Source organism: Phasianus colchicus, chromosome 8 (genome assembly GCF_987193195.1).
Source record: "Phasianus colchicus chromosome 8, bPhaCol1.hap1.1, whole genome shotgun sequence".
NCBI lineage: Eukaryota > Metazoa > Chordata > Aves > Galliformes > Phasianidae > Phasianus > Phasianus colchicus.
The window spans coordinates 33,664,196-33,687,114 of NC_143443.1; the positions used below are offsets into that span (position 1 = coordinate 33,664,196).

A 22,919-nucleotide genomic window follows, 5' to 3' on the forward strand; every position below is an offset into this window, starting at 1 on the left:
TGTTACACAAACAATGGAAACACGCAGAATTTCCTTTAATCTATTTGTGGTTGTTTTTTGGTTTTTGTTTTTTCTTAATTACTTCTGAGAACTCGGTACCTAAACTGCCAACAAGGAATTCATCGTATGCATTCATTGTTCTGTATCTGATTTGGTTTAGCTGGACACAAATAGTTGTAGGGAAAAAAACTGCTGAGGCAGCCACTGAGTGAGAAGCTGTACTTTGAATTATATGCAGTTAAAAAGCCCAAGCATTTATCTGTGTATTTTTATGTTTAACTTTTAAAGTGTTGCAGTCTATATCATTTTTGTTTGCCATAAATAGATTGTGTGCATACAGAGATAGCAAGCTACCTGGGACAAAGGTCATAGTTCACAAATATATGTATTCTTTAATAAACAGCTCTCAAGAAAGTCCAATGCACAGAAGCACATGGAAACAGGATGGGAGCTGCAGCTCTGCATTTGAAATGTAAAGGGGAGCAGGGGAAGAAGGGAGGCTGAGAAAGAAAGCCGTGGTTACTGATACAGAGAAGTTAAAAAAGATGTCAGTCAGCTCAATGAGTGCTAATTTCTGTAGCTATCCGAGAGCTTTGCAAGCAGTGCTTCATCAACAAATTATTTCCTCGTTGTAAGCCCGCTAATAAAAACGACAGAATCCTAAATTTAGCACACGATGTTCACAACGGTTCTTTCCAGATGAATATGCTCTTTATTTTCCCTGTCCAAATGTTGCTGATAGCAGCCTCAGCTCTGAGAGGTGCTCAGCTGGTGCTTTCTCAGCCCGCTCTGGGCCATGGCAGTGGCAGAGCATCCAGCCTGCTGCCCTTCCAGAGCCATGCACCAGGCAGGCCTCTAAAAATGCTAATGGAAACACCCTTGGTGTAATGACATGGCAGGTGTAAGAGTAACAACCAAAGAGATTTGATTATAAGTGCTTCTCAGAGATGTGGTTAGCAAGTGCTAGCCAGGTAGAAGTGCTTCTTTGTTTATGTAGCATTTATGTAGATTAGGCTGTAATCAAATATACGCTTGCATTTTCCTCGTAGGCCTCAATTAACCTTCCTTTTCCATTCCTCCCACATATATTTTTAATGTAAGTAGGCTATGACTTAAGGCTTATGGTAAGGACTGTCTACATTGTGGGTTGCTGCTAATTGGTCATTTTTAGCTCGTTCACGAAATCAGCCTGTTTTAGCAACATTTTAAATATTTTAATACTTTTTGTTTCAGTATGAGCAGCTGTCATTCTGAAAGATGCAGTGACCTCTTAAATAATAGTTGGAGATCAGTCAATTAAAATAAAGAAAGCGTTGCTCAGTATAAGAGCTAATTCACCCCATTAAGACATCTGGGGATCTGTCTTCATTGAAGTCTACACTATGTGAAAATTTCTTACTCATTATCTAAGTTAGGAAGAAGAAAATGGAACGCCATGGAGAAAAGGCACTGTAGATAGCACAGAAGCCATCTCTTCAACATGTTAAACTCCTTTTCCTTGGATACGTACCAAAATAATCACTGCAAAAATACCTTCTTGATTTTTTGAGCTTCTTAGGATTACGTTTTCCATCAGAAAATCCACATTAAGTCATCATTTCTTTCTTATTGTTACATTAAGCTGGATTCTTTGTGCTGCTAAAACTCACTGATCCATAATCTGTGATATTCTCCATAATCCTCTGCAAACCTCACATGATTCTTGTCAGAGCCTTTCTAAATGTTTTGCTCTGTTGTGCTTTGAGATGTAATCTGTACTACAGCAACGAAATGCATTTAACTTTTTCTACAGATATCATTTATCAGCTATCTCAGTATCTCTACAGATAGTATCCTATGCAGTATATAGACAGCAAGCATTTAAGTGGGGATGTGGTTAGTGGGCATGGTTGGACTGGAGGATCTTAGTGGCCTTTTCCAACCTTAATGATTCTATGATTCTGTCAGTGTCTGAAGCCAGCCTTTCTGTTAACTATCTGTTAAAATATCTTTCTGGGAGTGTTTCTAAATGAAATGATTTGATGGCCAACCAGTTCCATGGCAGGTTAAAAACTCTGCTCCTTAATTAAAGCATCCTTTTGTTTTTATTTTAGGTTGAAATTAGTCCACTGGAAAATGCAATAGAAACCATGCAGCTAACAAACGATAAGATCAATAATATGATTCAACAACATTTAAATGATCCAAATCTACCCATTAACCCTCTCTCTATGCTACTGAACGGCATTGTGGATCCTGCAGTCATGGGAGGTTTCACCAACTATGAGAAGGTAACATCAAACTGAAGTGTTTCCTGCAGCAGTTCACCTCTTGGAAGCTCTGCACCTCTTCTTTTTTCTCTACTGTGTTTGTGTAGAAACACGCTTTGTGAGCCTGCCCTAATAAATGCTTGGGAGAACATTGCTTAAAACTTACCTTTGTTATGATTTTCTGATATTTGTGGATACATTTTTTGGCCTTTCTAAATTTGAAGTGAAGGATGATACGCTTAGCTTCAGGAATGTTTACATAGGGATGGGGCAGGCAATTGCTTGCTAGAATTACGAAGTGAGATTGATGGCATTTCCAGTGTGTGCTCTCATGTGCTTGGACGTCAGACCTGAAGCAGGAATTTCTGAGTGAACTTCAGTGACCAAATAACTGGCTGCAATTTTCTCCATTGCTTTCAGATGCATGCGTTTTTTAAGGATTAATCAAAGTGCTAGAGACTTTCTGAGCTACTTACCCGTTGCAAATGTATCTAGATAATCTCAACTTCATGTTACAACGTTAGCTTTTAAAGTTATAGGTGAGAAGATGTTAACAACGGGAAACTGTATAAACCCCATCTCTCTTACTTATGTTTTGAATATTAATCGTATTTTGCTGGCGTACACAAACAGCATGTATTTTGTACCATACATGGAGAAAATATGTGCTGATTGGCATGTCATTGGCTTCATCCACTTCTGTCCTTCTGTAACTGTCATGCATTTCATCAAATAAAATTTCTTATGTCCTGGGAACTGCTAAGAAGCAGCTTCAGAGCTGTGCTGAGCAGAAGTCCTCTGCGGTGTTGCCCATGAGATTTGCTCTTGTCTACCATGTGCTCATCCACCTGCTTTGCTGATTGTGAAATATCGATGCATTAATCTTAAAACTTTAATAAATTATGCATGTTTTCCTAGTTTTTCCATTTGTATTTTTAGCTACTGCTGCTGTTGTGCAGAACTTTTGGGTTGACTCATTTATCTTTGCTGCAGGTAATCTTTCCATGGTTGTAGATGTTGATTCATTTTCTGAGAAAAAAAAACCCTCATTTTTCTCTCTTGACCAGGCTTTTTTTACTGAAAGATATATGCATGAGCATCCGGAAGATCATGACAAGATTGAAAAGCTGAAGGACCTGATAGCTTGGCAGGTAAGGATTCCAAGTCCTGTTGGCCATACGAAGGCAATTCAGTGTCACTGTTGAGAAAACTCAGGCATCAAACTGTTTACTCTGCTTCTTTGTCATGTAAAACTGACTTAGAGTTTGAGCTGAAATTCATCTTCAGATCTGACATCATTTCTCATTTGATAAACCCACAAGGAACAAATACGATTAACCTCTTTTTTTTTCCCCGTTTTTTTCTTTTTTTTTTTTTAACCAAAATACAGTGAAAATGTCTCATGTTGCTCAAACAAGAAATATTTTGTAATAACATTGGTTACCATTATTAGCAATTAAGTTTTGCATTTTAACTTTCTAAGGCTGATTTTAAAAACATTTTCACAAACATTCAGGCTAAATGTTTAATACTGAATCCCTCCTCCTATGCACGTGCTTTGCTGGAGCATTTCTTCACATGTTCACTTCGTTCTTCCAACAAGATGTTTTCTATTTGTAAACCTTTTTATGTACCAGTACAGTACCTTAGCACAGAATATTATATATGAGAATAAAGAAACTAATTTATGTGTAGAATAGTAACATTTATGTGGACACTGTGGAGTCATCATTTCATTTGCTGTATGACTTCACATAATATTCAATAATGTGATAGATATAGATATGGCAATATTCATAATTCACAAATGCCACATCATAGAGTGAAATTATCTGATATTTTCTTGGTGGTATATTGGAGTAGAAATGATTTAAATCTAAGATCACACAGATTAATAATTCTGAACCAGCACGAGAACGCAGATTTCCAGTTCAGTGCCTTAAACAAAGCAGGAACCTTCTTGCATAAAGAACAGCATTTGTATGTACTGAAGAATATTTTGCAAGACAAACAGGAAACAATTCCAGTTTTATTCCAAAGTCATATGCTGGACACTTTCCAGTGGTCTCAAGATAATTTTATGATAACAAGAAAAAGTACCAGTATGACTGGAACTGTTTTTCCCTTGGAAGAACAAAGTACATAGTTGCCCTTTTATATTCAATTTTATTTTTATAATAAAAGCAATAATTTACATTTCTATAGGATTCAGTTTTAAAGGTAACAGAACCAAAGATAGAGAATTCAAAAAAAAAATAAAAAAAGTTTTAAAAATGGAAAGAAAGAAAGAGGAGAAAATACCCTCGGAAGGCCAGAAAACTATCACTGAATAGCAACTCTTTGGGTCTGAAAAAAGATATTTATTCATTTTCCTCTGAGCTTTTACAGAAGATTAGATTTGAGGAGCTTTAAGTTCTATAGAGGAAAATAATTTGATCCCAGAAGACTGACTTCATGTCAGCTCTCTCCCTTTGCTTCTGATAGCACTGCTTCAAATGAATTCCGGCAGATTCACTTCGGTGATGTGTGTTCAAATAGCATTACAATTTGAAAATATATATCGAACCTAATCACATTGTTTTTTAATTAGACTCTGGTTTTAAGTACATAATATCCCATCAGTGCTCTGAAAAAAAAAAAAAGCAGGAAGATGGAGCCAAGTGATCAGAAGACTATTTTATTTCTCTGAAAAGGTGCAGTCATTTCTGAGTGGAAGTCAGCACTTAGTCTCGTATACATTCAGTGTGTCGTAAGGCCTAAATATTTCCAACATTATGTCAGTGTTCAGAACACATGATAACTTGATGGGGGCGGGGAAGGGAGCTGGTGTAATGAGCAAGTTGTTATGGAAACATTCCAAACGAAGGCAGCGGTTTGTTTTCATCAATGACTTGACAGTGATTGAAAGCCAAAATGAGTTTTCATTTTTCAATAATGTTGGTTTTTGGAGTTTTATAATCACACAGAGATTTTCTTTATGCTCTATAAATCAATCTGGGTATATGAAATAGTCTGACAGTTGTATTATCAGCTGACTGTTTAAATTTATTTTTTCTATGCCTTCCCCTGCCTTTGTCTCAATTGTGCTTTGCATTTTGTGCACTGTCCTCTTACAATTCCCATAAATTTTAATTACACAGTAATGATTTTAATTAAAATAATTGTTTCTCTCCACTGTGTTTTCATATAAATATCATTACTAAAGCAAAGTCCATTTTTACCCATCTCAGTCCTTTCTCCCTTGAAAAATTAGTTCCCGTGTAACTGTATCATTTCAAGCTGCTCATGATAATGAAATGAATAACTAATGTTGGTCACTTGGCATTTAGCTGATGTATTTACAGCATAAAAAAATCAACGCCATAAAGATTTGATACTCCTACATTGCTAAAAAGAAATGGTAGCATTCACAGCCTGAACTTCACAAACATACTTTGTGTTTCAAGGCCAGGCTGGATGTGGCTCTGGGCAGCCTGGGCTGCTGGTTGGCGACCCTGCACACAGCAGGGGGTTGGAACTGGATGAGCATTGTGGTCCTTTTCAACCCAGGCCATTCTGTGATTATATGGTATTTCACATTATGAGAGATTTTAAGCTGTTAGCTCAAATGTATGTACCTTGTTCATAGTTTTTGGCAGCAGATGAAGATTTTAAAGGGGAAAAAAAAATAAAAAGAAAAATTAAAAAATGAATAAAATCAGGGACTAATATTAAGTTGCAATGCAATTTTCAAGTTGACAAATAGAGCCTGGTGGCAGAAATTCAACTTTGAGCTGGTTTCCCTTCTCATTTGCCTCCTCGTTTTCCAGTCCGGTTACTTAATGCAACCTTTGCTGCTTCCTTCCCCTCTCAAAAGCTGAGGGTTACCCTGTAGGATGTTATGAAATGAAGTCATATGCAGAGTCACTCACTGCTGCATAGGGAAACGAATTGACAGGACGAGGAGCATGGCAGCTTGCTTCTGTCTCAGCATCCTACATGATGCTGAGCCATCCAGAGGCTCATGCAGCTTTCAAGTTCAGTGATATGTAACAAGATGGTTGGACTGGATGATCTTATAGGTCTTTTCCAACCTTAGTGATTCTGTGAGATTTCCCTTTGCCAGTGGCTGAGAAGGAGTAGGAAGGATTTTGCAGCTAACAGAGGGAGTTTGCTTCTAGCGCAGAGTAACAGCCCCTTTCTTCTCAGTGCCTTTCATCCTCCATGCCAAGGCTTGTGAAGGGTTGTGATGGGTTGTGTTAGAGTTAGGGTAGTATGGTTTGGTTGTGGTTGGACTTGATGATCTTTAAGGTCTTTTCCAACTTGAGCATTTCAATGATTCTGTGCGCTTGGTGCCTCGCCATGCTCATTCCCTGAGCAGCACCTGTGTTCCTCAGCCTGCTGTACACCAGAGATGCAGCCCTGCTTACCACCTTCACTCTGGCTGCACCCACAGGTTTTTTTCTTGGTTGGGAGTTTCCCCTACCAAAAACCACATCCTCTGCTTTATCCCTTCATTTTTTCAATCGGAGATGGCTCTTCCCTAGGGCAGGCTCATTAATGCTCATAAGAATCAGCTCTGAGCCGGAGCCTTGCACCCAGTCTGGACTTCAGCTTGGCCATTTGATTTTCTAAAACAGACTCCATTCAAAAAGCCAGCGGGTTCCTTTAAATAAATGCACAAGGTGACCATTTACCCTCTCAAAGCAGCAGGGTCAGAATGGGGCCTGGTGGCACTGAACGATTTGAAATTCATTTACTTATTTGGAGCAGAGAAGTTTTTCAAGTTGCAACTAAAATTCCATAGAGTGACTATCCATGCAGCTATAAGTAAAAGTGGCTGCAGTAAAAAATACTGTCAGTGTTGGGACTTCTCTTGGGTGTATTTTAGGAAAAGGAATGGTGTCCGTTTCAGTGGTGCCCAAGCAGAGAGCCATCTTGGTAACATTTCTTGAGTTTGTTCATCTGTAGTTTGTCTGTCTGTATTATTCTCCTTGCTGATAAAGCTACTTGTTCTGATTGCTGCTCAGTCTTACGAGAAAAGTCTGTTTTTAATCAGTATTATGATTTAATTATGAATTATTAAGAAGAAGCCTCTTAGCTTGATTGCTGCAGAGGATACCTAAGTCAGAGTCAGAGCACTGTGTGGGCTGGAGCAGACCTGGAAGAGGAAATATTTTTCATAAGCTGCAGATAGAGAACTCTAATGGTATATCTGGATTGCTGTGGGAATGAAGATGTCTCTCTTAAAACATTTTAAAAGGTCAGCTACACCTCCACACTATGAACTAATTATATAAACCTCTGTTGGCATGGGTATTTTGTGACAGAAGTCTTGCATGTAAATGATTATTTTCAGTTGCAAAAAAGATCTAATTTAATTTTTCCTCTCCTGTTTTGTTCCCAAAGAAAATCAAATATGTTTTTGTCTAAGGAGAAATGTAGCTTTCAGTATATAAAACTATATAATTTATTAATAAATATTACTCTGCAATATATACTTGTCCAGGGATGCTGCTCGTTTGCAGCTTTAGGAATAGCATTTACTAAAGAAAGCACACAAATATTTTCTCCTTCAAGGTTTTATTCTCTTTGAACCTGGGAAAGGAGGGGTTTTAATAACCCAGTGTGCGAGTCGTCATTCATCAGTTTGCCATTTGGAAGTGCAGCAGGTATAGGGGCTCACAAATGTGACCTGATAGGAATATTTGTGCTGCCAGGTGAATTCAGCTGTTCCTCTGCTGTATGAGGATGGGGCAGAACTATGTGTATATTAATTCTGAAGGACTGCAGGTAACAATCCAAAAAAGGAAATCAGATAAAACATACTTCTTAGACTTTTTTTTTACTATGTTGTGCTTCATAGACAGTGGCTTTTATTATTGCTGATATTCCACAAGATCTTTCCCTCTCTTTGAAACAAATGTGGGACTTTTGCCTGTACCATCAACTGGGAAGGGCTCTGTGCACTAAGGGCTGTGTGTTGTTGTTGCAGATCCCATTCCTGGCAGAGGGCATCCGCATTCATGGTGAGAAGGTGACGGAGGCGCTGAGGCCATTCCATGAGCGGATGGAGGCTTGCTTCAGGCAGCTGAAGGACAAAGTTGAGAAGCAGTATGGTGTCCGAGCTGTGGTAAGTCACCTGCCAACACAGCACTTCAAACAGATTGAACATTTCCCTACACTGTAGGCAACTTTGAATTACTCTGTCGTCGTTTTCACTGATTAAAAAAGCAGTGTTAATGCAGGATTGCCTGCTTGTTCTCCATGGACATCACTTGAGCCCAACAAATCATTAAGTAATGAACAGATGCTGTAGGAGATGTGTGGAATGCCTTGGTGCTTTTATTTTCAAGTATGGGAACAACTTCTGAATTGCCTGGATAGGTTCCTTCAAAAACCAATCCTTTGGTATCCTTTTTTTGAAGGAACTATTGTTTACAAGGTAAATCACTACTTTAGATGATATAGCTAGAGCTGTTGATGATCAGAGGGCTTTAGCACCTTCCCTACGAAGACAGGGAGCTGGGCTTGTTCAGCATGGAGAAAAGAAGGCTGTGGGGTGACCTAATTGCAGCCATCCAGTAGGAGCCATCCTAAAGGGAGCCTACAAACTGGAGGGGAGTCAACTCTTTGAAAGGGCGGATAACAGCAAGACAAGGGGAAATGGTTTTAAGTTGTAAGGGGGAAGATTTAGGTTGGATATCAGAGGGAAGTTCTTTACTGTGACAGTGGTGAGGTGCTGGAACAGCTGCCCAGAGAGGCTGTGGATGCCCCATCCATCCCTGGAGGTGTTCAAGGCCAGGTTGGATGGAGACGTGGGCAGCCTGGTCTGATACTAAATGTGGAGGTGGTGGCAGCCCTGCCTGCAGTGGGTGGGTTGGAACCTCATGATCCTTTGAGGTCCCTTCCAACCCAAGCCATTCTATGATTCTATGATTTAGTTACTTTCTGGATGTCAGAGTCATACAGGCCAGCAATGATGTGCAGCCTGCATCTTGATTTTCACACACCTGGCACTACCCTAAACGTAGGCAGGCAATAGATAGCTGCTCCTCGTGAAGGTGTATTGGTGCTGGAGTTGATGCTTTTGTCATTCCAACAAGTGATTTTCAGTTTCTGCGTCATTTTAAGTCAGAGAAAAGAATTTGGTGGTGTTTCCAATGATTTGTTGTTTCACTTTTGATTGTTACCCATGGAGAAAGAAGGCCAAAAGCCAGCATAGAGCTTCCTAATTGAGAAAGTAATTGACAGTGCTGTCAAAAGCCACACAGATTGCATGCTGTTGTATGAGTGGGTTTGAATGAGCAGGACCCAACAAGCAAATGGTTGGAGTCGCTGTAAGTCTGAGTGCAGACAGAACTCTGTCCTAACAGGGCACTGAAGACTGCTGGGCTTAGTTTTATCTTCGTGTAATGGAAGAACTGACAATGTCTCCTTCAGAGATTGATTTCATTTTTTCTATAGCAATGACTTTTTTTGTAACAGGACCACTGAAATCTTATGTGGAGCTTGCCAGCCTTTATAGTGTCTTTCTACATGCTGTTCCATTAACAGTCCTTTAGATCACTTCTTCCTAATGCACTTAGGTAGAGAAAAGATCAAATAATCATTTATTCCCTAGGAGAACAGAAGTAATTGACATTAATGATACTTGCATGTCAGTCACTTCAGCAATACGCATTTACATCATCAGACAGATGACTGGAAATTCATACACAGGTGGTGTTATCTTCCTCATTTCGCTCTGCCCACCAGTAAGAATTGTCAGGATTGATGGAGCTTTATCGCTTCTGTCTTCTTTGTACAATGTCAATTTGCCAGTAGTTGACAGGGTGGAAAATCTACCTGTAATTAAACAGCGTGAGATTTGTATTTGTTGACTGAAAGAGTTCAATTATTTTATGCATATATCAGTTATTAATGACTAACAAAGCTTGTATAAATATTCAGAACTCTGAAATTGTCTGCATGAAAAAAATAAACCTTCCATATATTTTCTTCTTCACCTGAATGTCACTCTGTCAACTGGCTCTCTTGGCTTAAAGCTCCTCTTACCGGTGTGGTTGGGTTTTGGTTTGGTTTTTTTTCCTGTTGTTTAATTTTGAAAAACAAAAAAAGAAAAAACTTCATCTAGCATTTTCTTTAGGATTGATCTCCTTGTTGTTAAGCATAATGCCTGATTAACATAACGTGGAAATAAAACCATTGAACCTTTCTGCATTACTTCTGGAGCCAGATGTCAGCAACACTGTGACTTAAAAAGTAAACTCACGTCTCTCTTACATTCCTTTCTTGTAGCCTTCCAGCCTAGATGACAGACGAGGCAGTCGGCCAAGGTCCATGGTGAGGTCTTTCACGATGCCATCGTCTTCAAGACCGCTGTCAGTTGCCTCAGTGTCATCCATCTCCTCAGACAGCACTCCTTCTCGGCCAGGCTCAGATGGGTGCGTAAGGAGTGACCATACAGGGCTTTGTCTTGTAAAGCAAGATTTGGTGTGCAAATCTTAGGGCCTTAGGATTGTCACCACCCCACAAGCAAAATGCCAACGGAAAACAATAGAAATGTTTATCTTAAAATATATTCCTTTTTTTTTTTCTTTCTTTTTTTTTTTTTAACAAAAATAAATGTAATGCTGCTTCTGGTACTCTTTCAAACGAAGCCCCCTAAGCATTCAACATAAATCACCCAACAGAACAGGAGATAAGTTATCTCATTTTGAATTATTGCAGGCGTAATTGTTTGGAACAGATCGCTTGCAAAGTACGTGATGAGATGAGCTCAGCCAGTCTTGTAGCAGTAAACAGGTGGGGCTCAGGAGAAGGAAGGGATTAGCTGCCTGCTCAGTCATTTCTTCTCACCCATGCTGCCAGAGGGAAAGCTGCTTATGGCAAGATTGTACTTCAAGAGTTATCAAGATATTTCACATGAGAACTGGGAATTCTGTTGATAAGCCCTGTCTCGCAGTCACATCCCTCAAAAGAAATAATCTGTTTTCTTCCTGGGCTTTCCACTCGGCCTCAGAACTTCCTTCTCTCTCCTCCTCCCCCCAAGCATATTCACAATCCAGAAACTCAATATTTGACCGAGGCAGCAGTGTTGTAAAAGCCTCCTGGAGGGCTGCTAACTTGCAGAGATGTGCTAGAAATGTCAGTGCCCCTCGTGCACCTTCAGAGGAAGTTATTGCCTGACTAGAGAGTAAAAGCATCAAGTAAAATTAAGTACAGCGCCCAAGGACCAACATGATACTTACCTTGATTACAAACAGTTTATGTACACATTGGGAATGAACTGCAAACAGAGTGAGGTTCAGATCTCATTACATTACCCTCTGTAACACATGCACACTGAATCATGTTTATATAAGCGTAGGACAGCAGAGCCAGTAATGCATTTTCACTAATTCAGCTATGGAAATTGCCTTGCTGGAATTTTGGCATGCCTACCATCCCATGTTACTGGGCAACATCATCTTATCTCAGAAGGAAATGATTTTTTCCTCTTCTGTTCTTCATCTTCAATTCTTTCCCTTCCTGCCTCTTTCTCTTTTTCCCTTCAAAATCATTACCTGTATCTTTCTTTCTCCACTGAATGCTGCTTTTGTAATTTTTGCACCTCCATGCCAGCTTAAGTAGGTGTCAGTCAGGAGATTTTGAGGACCTAGTGAGTCCACTCAATACACGCATAAAATCAAAACTCATATGGATCTGAGCGCAGCTCAGCTCCTGCTCTGAGCCCCTGGGCTGTGCAGCTGTAATACATGTAGAGAAGATGTAGCTAACAAAGATCATCACTTAGAAGACATGAAAAAATGCTCATTTGCTTGATCAGTGGAGCCGGAGAAGAAAAATCATCAGATTTAAGTAACGTAATGGAAGAGCTCTAAAATGCAAATGACAATAAGAATGCTGTGGGTAGTTTGTCACTCCTCACTTGGAAGGAGTTATGTGATCTCCCTATCCAAAGCTGATTGGGCTTATAATCAGGTGGCCTTTCCTACTTTCCATTGGCCCACTCTTCAAGATACATTCTTCCTAGATTGGAGATAGAGCTAAGAAAAGCAATTAAAAATGGAGCTGACAGTGCCTTGCCTGTATCACCCACCCAACTTGTATTTTATGCCATCTCCCAGCTGGCCCAGATTTCAGAGCCTTTTAACAATAAGAACTCAAAGCAAACGTTGACACAGTATGTGTTTTACAACTCCCAACTCTAAGTATAAATAAACCTCTTGCTTTAAAGAGAGACCTTTGGTTTAACCACTGCTCCAAGTGGGACTGCTGAAGCATGGATGCAGGCACTCACAGCAGCAGCAGCTGGGCAAAGGGGAGTCCCACCCCACCTGAGTGTTTTGAAAGGTCTCATGTACTTCCAGTACGAGCATGGCATGCTGGCCCATTTTTGTCACTGATACACTGCGTGCAAATAATTAATAGTACTAATAATAGTAATGCCTAGAAGGGAAGCAATTAATCATTGTGTGAAGAGTGGCAATTCTTCTTGTAAACCTGCAAGCTGCCCGCAAGGCAGGGGCACACGTGGGTGGCTGTCACTGCAATCCAGCACTGCAGGAACAGCCCGGGTGCACAGTTCAGGTGGCTAAAATAACTCTTCTGTTCTGGGATGCCTGCACTCACATCCAGGCTTTGCCACTGACATGCTTTGCAGCCCTGGGCAAGCTGTTCCCCTTCCTTTTCTCTGTCTGTAAAACGGGACAGAAGGTATTTTTTAGGGCGCTTTGATGCTGTGAGATAAGGAGCTCTGTCTATCAGCTAAGCTTGTGGTTTTCTCTCCCAGCTCCTATGATTTTGGTTATAAGAGTTGTGACTCGGAGGCTGTTGCCACAGGTTCTGCTTTCAGCGTTTTTCCTTCAAATGAAACTGGAAAACATGCACTGAAAGTTGTAGCAACACCACCACCAAAACTGTCCCCATGCAACACAGTGCAGGATGCTTTGCTGCTGGGTATCACTGTAGTGAAGGTGATGAAGAGACTGTCCTTGAAGGTTGTCTGAAACATGAACCCTCACAGTTGGCCTTCACACGTGTGTCATCAGGGCACCCCAACTGCTACTCCAGTATTAATCATAGAATTGCTCAGGTTGGAAAAGACTATAAAGATCAACAAGTCCAACCACAACCTAACCATACTACCCTAACTACCAGCCCTCTGCTAAATCATGTCCTTGAGCACCACATCCAAATGGTTGTTAAACACATCCAGGGATGGTGACTCAACCACCTCCCTGTGCAGCCCATTCCAGTGCTCAACTTGCTTTCTGTAACGAAGTTTTTCCTGATATAAATTAGTAAGTACCAAGTTTTAAAAAGTTTTAAAGTTTCCTTGGTTGTTGTTCTTAAGATTTTTTCTTATGTGATAATTTGTGGTGTGCTTTTAAAATCCGTTGGTGGAACTTTAACTGGGCTGTGTTTTTAGTACTGTGTTTAGTTAATATGAATTTTAAAACGCTTTAGCTAAGAATATTTTAGCTAGTTAAGAGCAGAATGTCTCTTTGCCTTTTATTGAAACTAGTCTTTAAAAATTGAGATAAAAGAAAGCTCTCTTTAAATTAATGAGCAAAAAATTAGCTGAAAAGAGCTCTAATGTGATTTAGAATATTCTTTCACTATAATGTAAAAGCTATTTAAAAAAAAAAAAGTTTTACTTGAAAAATTCATGGAGCCCCTAAGGATTTTCTTTTTCTCTGAAGAGAAGAAGTCAGATATTGTAGAGATTGCAGAGATGGTGGTAGTGGCATGTCAGCCTTCTTTGCACACTTGGAGCACACGGCTGCAGGTATGGAGCAGCCAATCCTTAGAAACTAACCTGGCTCCTCCTGACTGTCTGCACGATCACTGTGGAGATAATCTGCAATGTCAGAAGGTGGTGAGGCACTGGAACAGGTTGCCCAAGGAGGCTGTGGATGCCCCATCCCTGCAGGCATTCAAGGCCAGGCTGGATGTGGCTCTGGGCAGCCTGGTCTGCTGGTTCGTGACCCTGCACATAGCAGGGGGTTGGAACTGGATGAGCATTGTGGTCCTTTTCAACCCAGGCTATTCTGTGATTCCATGATCTCATCCCCATCAGTGTGTGCTGTAGGTGAGTCTATCTGTGCATACTTCTGTCAATATATATCCTAACCGTCTTTTATTACAGACAGGAATGGTTATTGTTTCTGTAATTATACCTCTATATTTCATACTTCAGTGCGGTGAATGGTGTGATGCTTTTTGCTCTTCCATGAAAACAGGCTGTAATTTGGATGAGTTACAAGCATTAGAAAGCTTTTTGTGTTGTGCATGTTCTCACTACATCACTGCAAAACAGTGTCTCAAATGTTAACCTTCTTCAAGGGAATAAAAATATCTCTAAGAACAACAACAAAACGTTTAGGAGGAATTTGAGGACTTGGCTACTTTAAAAAAAATTTTTACTTTTAAAAATTTTAATTTTTTCAAATTTATATTTAATTTAAATTTAAATACCTTTTAAAAAAATTTAAATAAATCCTTAAAACTATTTGTAAACATGCAGACTGCCCAAGGAGCTCGGGTTGTAGGAGTGGTGTTTCCACCCTTCTTGCGCAGTGCTGGTCTCCGTGCCACCATGCATATCATGGGTGTGCTGAATTAGAAACTGTTTTGCATATGAACCTCATATGGTGGAACTCAGGAGTTTGTGTCCCTGTGAAATAGTAAATATACCACAGAGCAGGGAAATTAGTGTGAGTTGTCCTGGAGCAGCTCTGTGGTCAGTTGTAAATGCAGGCGGTTGTGGTTGTTATGACCTTCTGCCCACACCTTTTCTCTCAGCAGAGGTTTACTGGATTAGGGAATCATCTCTAACCAAAGTGAGACTGTTGGGACTATGAAAATTAAAATGAGGTTTTTTGTAAACACCGTTTTATTGATCTGAGATGCAATTTTCCTTAGGTTTGTGCTTGAGCCCCTCCTGCCAAAAAAGATGCATTCCAGATCTCAAGATAAATTGGACAAGGATGACCTAGATAAAGATAAGAAAGAAAAGAAGAAGGAGAAAAGGAACAGCAAGCATCAGGAAATATTTGATAAAGAATTTAAGTCTACTGATATTTCTCTGCAGCAGTCTGAAGCAGTGATCCTCTCAGAAACGGTAACTTTAACACATAATGCTTTACCCAGTACTGAGCAGTTTTCTTTCTGGTTTTAAGTTAAAATGCTGATGTTTGCAATTTAGTTTTAATTTAGTTTTAATGTTTAAACAAAAAATAACTCTAATGGAATGTGCTGTGAGGTTGATATGTTTGCTAATGAATCAGACATACAGACTTTATTTACAGAGTGAAAAAAAATCATGGTATCCTTTATGAAAATGTTCCCAAAAGCTACGTATGACCATTTGGTAAAAGGAAAGGAGTATATATCTGAAGTAAAATAATGCTACCATTTTAGCAGCCTTTTGAATTTATGTTTCCCAGTAGACTGTGATGGGTTTTCTCATATTTCAGCCAACCACTGCAAGATGTTTTTTGGTGGAAATGTTACAAGGTCATTCCGTGCATGGAATTACGTGCTCTTGAAAGGCTATTTTAAGCAGGAAATCGTAAGCAGTTCCACCGGTAGCTGCGTATAAGTATATTAACTACAGGGCATATCTCTTTTAAGCCCTCTCTTCTTGGCGTATATTTAATTCACTGGAACTGTCCTGAAGGCTTAGGTAACTTTAGAAGTTTTAGTTCTGAAATGGAAAGCAAGTCTGCTCTAAGCTGGAGCAGGGATTTCATGAACTACCCGTAACCTCCAGATCTCTGCCTGGACACCTCTTTGGAGGCCAGTAGTTTAAAACGTGCCCTCAAGAAATGAATGTAATGCTCTTTTAAAGACTTGCACATGTATTTGTAGAGCCAGCTTCTGATTCCTTGGAGTCTTTCATTGGGGGGCTCTGTCATTTATATTGGACTTTGGGAACACTTTCTCTCTGCCCACGAATATTGGATCCTCTGAGTCTCTCTGCTTGGTCTTTGTAGCTGAGTGTTGCTTGCAAGCTCAGTCAGCTCCTGCATTTTCTGGATTTACTCTTTCTTTTTCATCCAGTGATGATCTCATCTCTCAGATACGTGTCCTGCCATCATAGAAGCTTACAGTCTGATTCTGTTTGATATGGCCATAGGCCCTCTACTAGCTTAGCAGAACTTCATAAAAACCCTGTGAATCCCACAGGCTTTTCACCCAAACCTCCTTGAAGTCGCTGACAATTTTCCCATTGACTTCTGTAAATTCTGTGTCAGTCCTTGTGTTTAAATGGGTATTGCTGCTACCATTACCAGCCAGATGAGTATTGTTTTCAGAGAGCAAATAAATTTTGCATCAGTTTCCATAAGTCTTTTTGACAAAATGAGTTCTACTCTAAAGATACTAGGCACATTGGATATAGGCATATTTTGACTAAACCTGGACATTAGAGGGGAGTCAGCTCTTTACAAGGGTAGATAATGGCAGGGCAAGGGAAAATGGGTTTAAGTTGAAGGAGGGAAGATTTAGGTTGGATATCAGGAGGAAGTTCTTTACTATGAGAGTGGTGAGGTGCTAGAACAGCTGCCCAGAGAGGCTGTGGATGCCCCGTCCATCCCTGGAGGTGTTCAAGGCCAGGTTGGATGGGGCCCTGGGCAGCCTGGGCTGGTATTAGATATGGAGGCTGGTGGCCCTGCCTGCAGTGGGTGGGTTGGAGCTTGAAGATCCTTGAGGTCCCTTCCAACCCTGGCCATTCTGTGACTGCAGCAGCAATGCACTTGCTCCCTCCAGATCCCTGAACAGACTTGCAGAAGTTGTGGGAGAAGAACTCAAGCCACAATAGAAGAAAGTTTCATTTTGAAACAGCTCCGTTGGATGTGCACAGTTCCAAGAGACCAGATGGGAGGAATCCAAGGATGGTGAAAAAGCCAGCTGATGTCACTGCAAGGTCACTGTCATCTCTGAAAAAATCTCAGACCCTTGCCACAGAGCATCTCTCCTGGAAGCCATTTCCAAGCACTTGAAAGACAAGAAGATGGCTGGAAGCAATCAGCCTCTGTTCACCAAGGGCCGGTTCATTTACTTAGGATCATAGAATATCCTGAGTTGGAAGGGTCTTATGAGGATCATTAACCAGACTCCTTGCTTCACACAGACACTTGTCCTCTTACATCTTCTAACTACTGCCACTCACTGCCAGTTTCAGTGAATGTAGCCTATCCCTCCTACCTCTTAGAATTCATATTCCTGTATGCATCCATACTCATTTTAACTCTTCATTGGCCACGCTGCAAATGTTACAAGAACCTTTGTAATCACTAAACTTCAGCATCATGAAAGGAAAGTAAAGCAGTGTTCCTGGCCCAGTGTCTGCTGGAGGCAGAGAAGACCTTAAAAACTGGGAAGGAGAGCATGGTAGCCCTTCAAGGCACGCTCCATTTTGTCATCTGAGGAAAAAAATGGGCAAAGTCCAACGTGAGTGTTCCTCTCCTTCTCTAGTCAAGAGCTTTCAGTGCATGACTGTATGCAGTTTTCCCCTGGTTATAAAGATGAAGGGAAATCAGATGCCATAATTAGTTACTCACAGTTACTTTGAGTTTCTTGAAATCCACAGACCACTAATGTGAACCAGAGTTCATATGACTCTTTAAGTATCTGCAGACGAGAAGAGTTCCAAAATGACCACGTCAAATTTTAATGGGTGTCAATGTGGCTCATTTTCTCTAGAGTGGGAGACAGAAGAAACTCTCTTTTGAGATTAGTTTACAGTGATTGGACAATTCCCATCGCTGTCTTCAGGAATTTTTGAAAGATAATGTTAAGTAACTTAAAGATAAAATTTGTCTGCTGTTAAAATTGTTGCACTCAGGAGAGAGATGTCCCCTATTAATAATATAGAGGTGAAATCATTATCTTTTATGTGTAAGAACTCAAATTTTCCATTGTTGTACTTCAATGAGCTGTGCTTTGTGCAAGTTCCCCTGCACTCGGGTAGAAGAATTCCAGCCAGCTTGGATTTCTCAGTGCCAGCTCACACAAAATCCTTATTTTCCTGCAGCAGAGGAGGAGGCTCAGTAGTCGCTCCATGTGCTGAGCTCAGCAGGGCTCTTCCCATGTGTCACCCAACATTGCCATCACCAAGTGACGTAAGATAGCTTGGGGTGATGCTGAAGGATGCATATCCACCTGGGAAAACTGCACTCAGTGTTGACACAGCTGAAGCAGAATAAATGAGAACCTGTAGTGGATGTGGAATTTATCAAAACAATCAGCTGCTCTCTTCAATATGGAGCTCTCTAATGCCATGAGTATTTCTATCATTATGGTGGACCTTCTTATATAGGAACTATTTTTTTTCCAGTTAAATGAATCTTCAAGGAAGAGCATAAGAAGATCATACAATTGTGCAGAATTACCTCATGGAGCTCTTACATTTTTTAAAAAAGCAGCATTTGGAACCATTCAGTCTAGTCATGTGGCTTAAATACTTTTTTTCAAATTCTCTGTACTTGGAATGAATTTTCTGATTGATCAAACCCAAACCCTAATTACAGAGATCTTGTAGTACTCTGATCTTATCAGAAGATAAATTAAACGCCTTTGGTATGTGAAGATCATCAGTAATGTCTTTATAGTTTTCTAGAGATTTATATCTTCTTTTAAGTATCACATGAACTTCTTTAACATAAATTCTCTTTGTTAGTTCTTTGATTCTGCAGGCTGATAGCAAATATAACACTGAAGCCAGGTATTTAACAGACTACTTGAAAGCTTATGTTTGTAATCAGAATAATGGGCTATACCTTTATTGATTTAGTGACATCTAACATTGCTCATGATTGATCTTGCTTTTGTTAGACAGAAGAAAAAAAAAAAAGAAAGAAAGAAAGAAAGAGCAGTGGGTTCATTATGGATTAGTTGTCTCCAAAGAGTTCGTATTCCCTAGCAGAACCATGAAAATTGAAGAAGAGAGCCAAGCTGGTCAGTCACATACAAGTTAAAATTTGTTTTAGGTAAGTGTCATAGAATCACAGAATGGCTTGGGTTGGAAGGATCATCAAGCTCCAACCCCCTGCCACATGCAGGGCCACCAACCTCCACATCTAATACCAAACCAGGCTGCCCAAGGCTCATCCAACCTGGCCTTGGACAAGGGATGGGGCATCCACAGCCTCTCTGGGCAGCCTGTGCCAGCACCTCACCGTAGATATAAAGCAAGTTAACCTGTAAACTTGATTTTGTGTTTTACTAAATTTATTTATTGATTGATAGATTCTTGTGTTGGAGGTCTCCTGATCAGCTAGTACAATTTTCTTAGTTGCTTTTCTATAATTTTATACTTCTGAGAAAGCAATCACCATGCTTATTCATTCCACTAAAAATACGCTTGAAAAGATCTTGAAAGAAACCTTTGGAGTCTTTGGGAGTTGAATTCTAGTAGCAGGAAACTTCTGAAAGGTCAATGTGAGGTCTTCATCATAAAAGTTGCACGTTTCTGCTCATTTCTCTCAGAAGGGTTCTAGTGACAGCCTTTTGTGCAAACCCTTCTAGGGTTTGTTTCCTGAAAACAGAAAGAAGTACTACAGTGCTCTTCTTCAGTGTTGTCATGGGTGGAACGACAAAATCATTCAAAAAGAATGAGTTTCTGCTTGCAGTTTCCATTTTGCACCTTGGCCATACTTCCCACCTTATCTTCAGGCTTCTGCTTCATTTTCTGTGGTCTCCTGAAAAGAAAAGTGATCCTTTCCTCACTGTGATGACTGAAAATATTGGGGCCAGTGGATGGGTAGGAAAGAGTAGAGCTCAGAATTAAAAGGAATCGCTGTAATAATAATACGAGGTAAGGTTACAAGTATCATTTCAGGGTTTCTGATGGGAAAATTTAAATGGTTTGTGAAATGAAATAATAGGGATATTCCAGGGAATTAAATATAAGCACAAACCTTCACCATAAAAGGCTGCTTCTGGATGGATAATGTCTTCCTCAGGAGAATCTGAGCATGCAGACTATTAGGAAGAGAGGTTTTAATGGAAAGTAGAGGCATGTCAGGAGAAAGAAGAGATTGTGAATGATCATATGTGTGAGTATGTAGACTTATTTACCTATAACACCTCAAGCAAGTATATTGGGAGTTGGATCTTCAGAAAGAGATTCCAGGCTCCAGGAAGGGGCATGCATTGAGTCTCACTGTGATACCTGGGGAGATGGGAAGAGCATTTGGAGCTATAAAATACTGCATTAAATCAGAAGCACTGCATGTTTTCACTGCTCTGTTACTGTTTAGGAGGCAAAATGCAGCTATCACAGTCTGCTGCTCAGTAACAATATGTATTCCTTTCCTGCCTAATGCTGATGAGCTGTGGTGTTACTGGCAGCTGTGTGCCTACATGTGTGCCATGCTGCAGTGAAACTATTGGGATTTTCATTTTTTGTCCCTCTGCAGATCAGCCCACTGAGACCACAGAGACCAAAAAGCCAGGTCCTAAACGTCATGTCAAGCGAAAGGCGTTTCTCCGTCTCCCCTTCGCCTTCCAGCTGCCAAGTGACACCACCTCCCATAACTCCACGGACAAAACTCTCTTTCAGCATACAGTCCAGTAAGTCTTTAATTAAATTTTATTTTCCTAGAATATTTTCTTGCACGATAACTGCCCTTGGGGAATTGCGTTTCCTGAGCATCACATTGAGCATCAGACCTGGGGCTGAGTTCTTCCAGTTACTCTTTTTGCCATCAGCGTGGAACGTAGCACGCAGGAGCAAGGACAGCTTAGCTCTTAACCTCTTGTTCCTTGCATTTGCTGCCAACAAAAGTTATTTAAGCATTTTCTGAAAGAAAAATGATTGCATTGAAAACGTTTCTTTTTCACTTTTGAAAAATAATTAAAAATTGTGCATTTAATAATTGTCAGAAATCGGTGTTGAACTCAATTCTGTATTGGATTTTTGATATTTTATAGCATAAAATCAGAAAAATAGCCTTCTGATATACTTGTACCTTTAAGGAGCATTTATTTACTATTTAGTATGTGGAAGCCAAAGGAAATAAAGGTCTTTTCTAATGTTTGGGGTTTCTTTTTGTTTTTTGACATTGACATCTATCACTTATGTTTTCTGTAAAAGATCATACGTTAGCTTCCACACGCAGGAAACCCTGTGGCAAATCTGAGTGTAATGTAACACATTTTTCTTTCATTGTGTTGTTCTCCGAAAACTGAGTCTCAGAGTTTTCTTTTGCTGGCCTGTGAAAAATGAATTATCTTTTTGGTATGCATACCCAAATCCTAGTGCAACAGGCTAAATGTTAGCAAAGAGGAGAGTAGATGAAAAGAAGAAAAAGGTTCTTACTCGATGAAGATCATTTTGTCTTACTTGCTTTTCTGACACCTAAAACCTTTTCTTTTAAATAAGAAACGTGTTGGAAAGTTCTTGTTGCCAATTGCAGATGGATGTGCTGTGAGCAGGAATGTGTTTGTTCCACACACCTATAGCAACAGAACTGTCCTCTAAAAGGACATTTAAGCTTTGCTTAAATGATTTGAAACTGTTGGTTACAAAGATATTGTGAAAGAGGGGTAAGCAAATGGAAGTCGGTTCAACCTTTGCTTAGCCAAACGCCCCAAGCAGCCATTTGCATAATTCTCCTTTCTTTGTATCATTGATGGCTGAAAACTATTGGTAAACTAAAAACTGGAAATGCAGATAATTAAAGTACATACATTCCTGCAAAAAATATATATTCTTTGGATGAGATTGTTTCTTTTTATACATAATTTATTAAAGCCAATTTAATCTCTTTTTTTGAAAAAGTATCTGAAACTTTTGTTGTGTGTTTGAGAATATTTGCATCTATTTACTTGAGTTTTAGATGCGTCACATAAAATAAGTTTAGTTACTGCTAAATACATGAGGCTTGTCCATAATTGCCTGAGTGATGAAATTCTGGGGAATTCCCAGGATAAAAAAGTTACTTGGGTGCACAAATTGGCTAAAAGCAGTTAATGGGTTGCTAAGTAATATTGCTTGCTTGTTAGCAGGCAGTTTAGGAGAATGGAGTGTAAAATTTGGTCATTAGGTTAAGATGAAAAGAAGTCATCCAGCTGATCTCCTGCCAGCTCAAAGAGATTCTCGGTGGCAATTGTCCAGTAAAGAATAAATATTCAGACCATAGCAGTGTGATGAAATGCCTTGAGTAATGAGAGCAAAACAGAAAGGATGGGTATGAACTTGTAGAAAGAGAATTAACAGGTTTTGAGTAAATAGATCCTCTTAAATCTTAACAGTGAAAATTACTGATGTTTGTGTTCAGTGTTTTTTTTTTCTGCAGTAGGCTAGGTGACTTCTGGATTTCATTAAACTGTGTGAGAAGTTAGCTACTCAGGCTATTTTTGTTTTCATAGAATCATAGAATGGCATGGATTGGAAGGGACACCAAGGATCATGAAGCTCCAATCCCTGTTGTAGGCAGGGCCACCAACCTCCACATCTGATACCAGCCCAGGCTGCCCAGGGCCCCATCCAACCTGGCCTTGAACACCTCCAGGGATGGATGGAGCATCCACAGCCTCTCTGGGCAGCTGTTCCAGCAGCTCACCACTCTCATAGGAAAGAATTTCCCCCTGACATCCAATCTAAACTCTCCTTGAGCTTAAAACCATCTCCCCTTGTCCTATCACTATCTGCAAAAGTGAAGTGTTATTTCG

General features: G+C 40.0%; 1 protein-coding gene across 3 annotated transcripts in view; it reads left to right on the forward strand.

Moving 5' to 3' along the window:
• The window catches only part of DOCK1 (dedicator of cytokinesis 1), a 272,132-nt gene that overhangs the window by 236,972 nt on the left and 12,241 nt on the right, over positions 1-22,919 (forward strand). For all 3 annotated transcript variants that reach the window (XM_031597310.2, XM_031597311.2, XM_090145652.1), the window contains exons 45-50: positions 2,094-2,270; positions 3,317-3,400; positions 8,224-8,361; positions 10,530-10,675; positions 15,162-15,360; positions 20,663-20,816. In XM_031597310.2, coding sequence (XP_031453170.2) covers positions 2,094-2,270; positions 3,317-3,400; positions 8,224-8,361; positions 10,530-10,675; positions 15,162-15,360; positions 20,663-20,816 — 898 coding nt within the window. The remainder of the gene's footprint in view (positions 1-2,093; positions 2,271-3,316; positions 3,401-8,223; positions 8,362-10,529; positions 10,676-15,161; positions 15,361-20,662; positions 20,817-22,919) is intronic.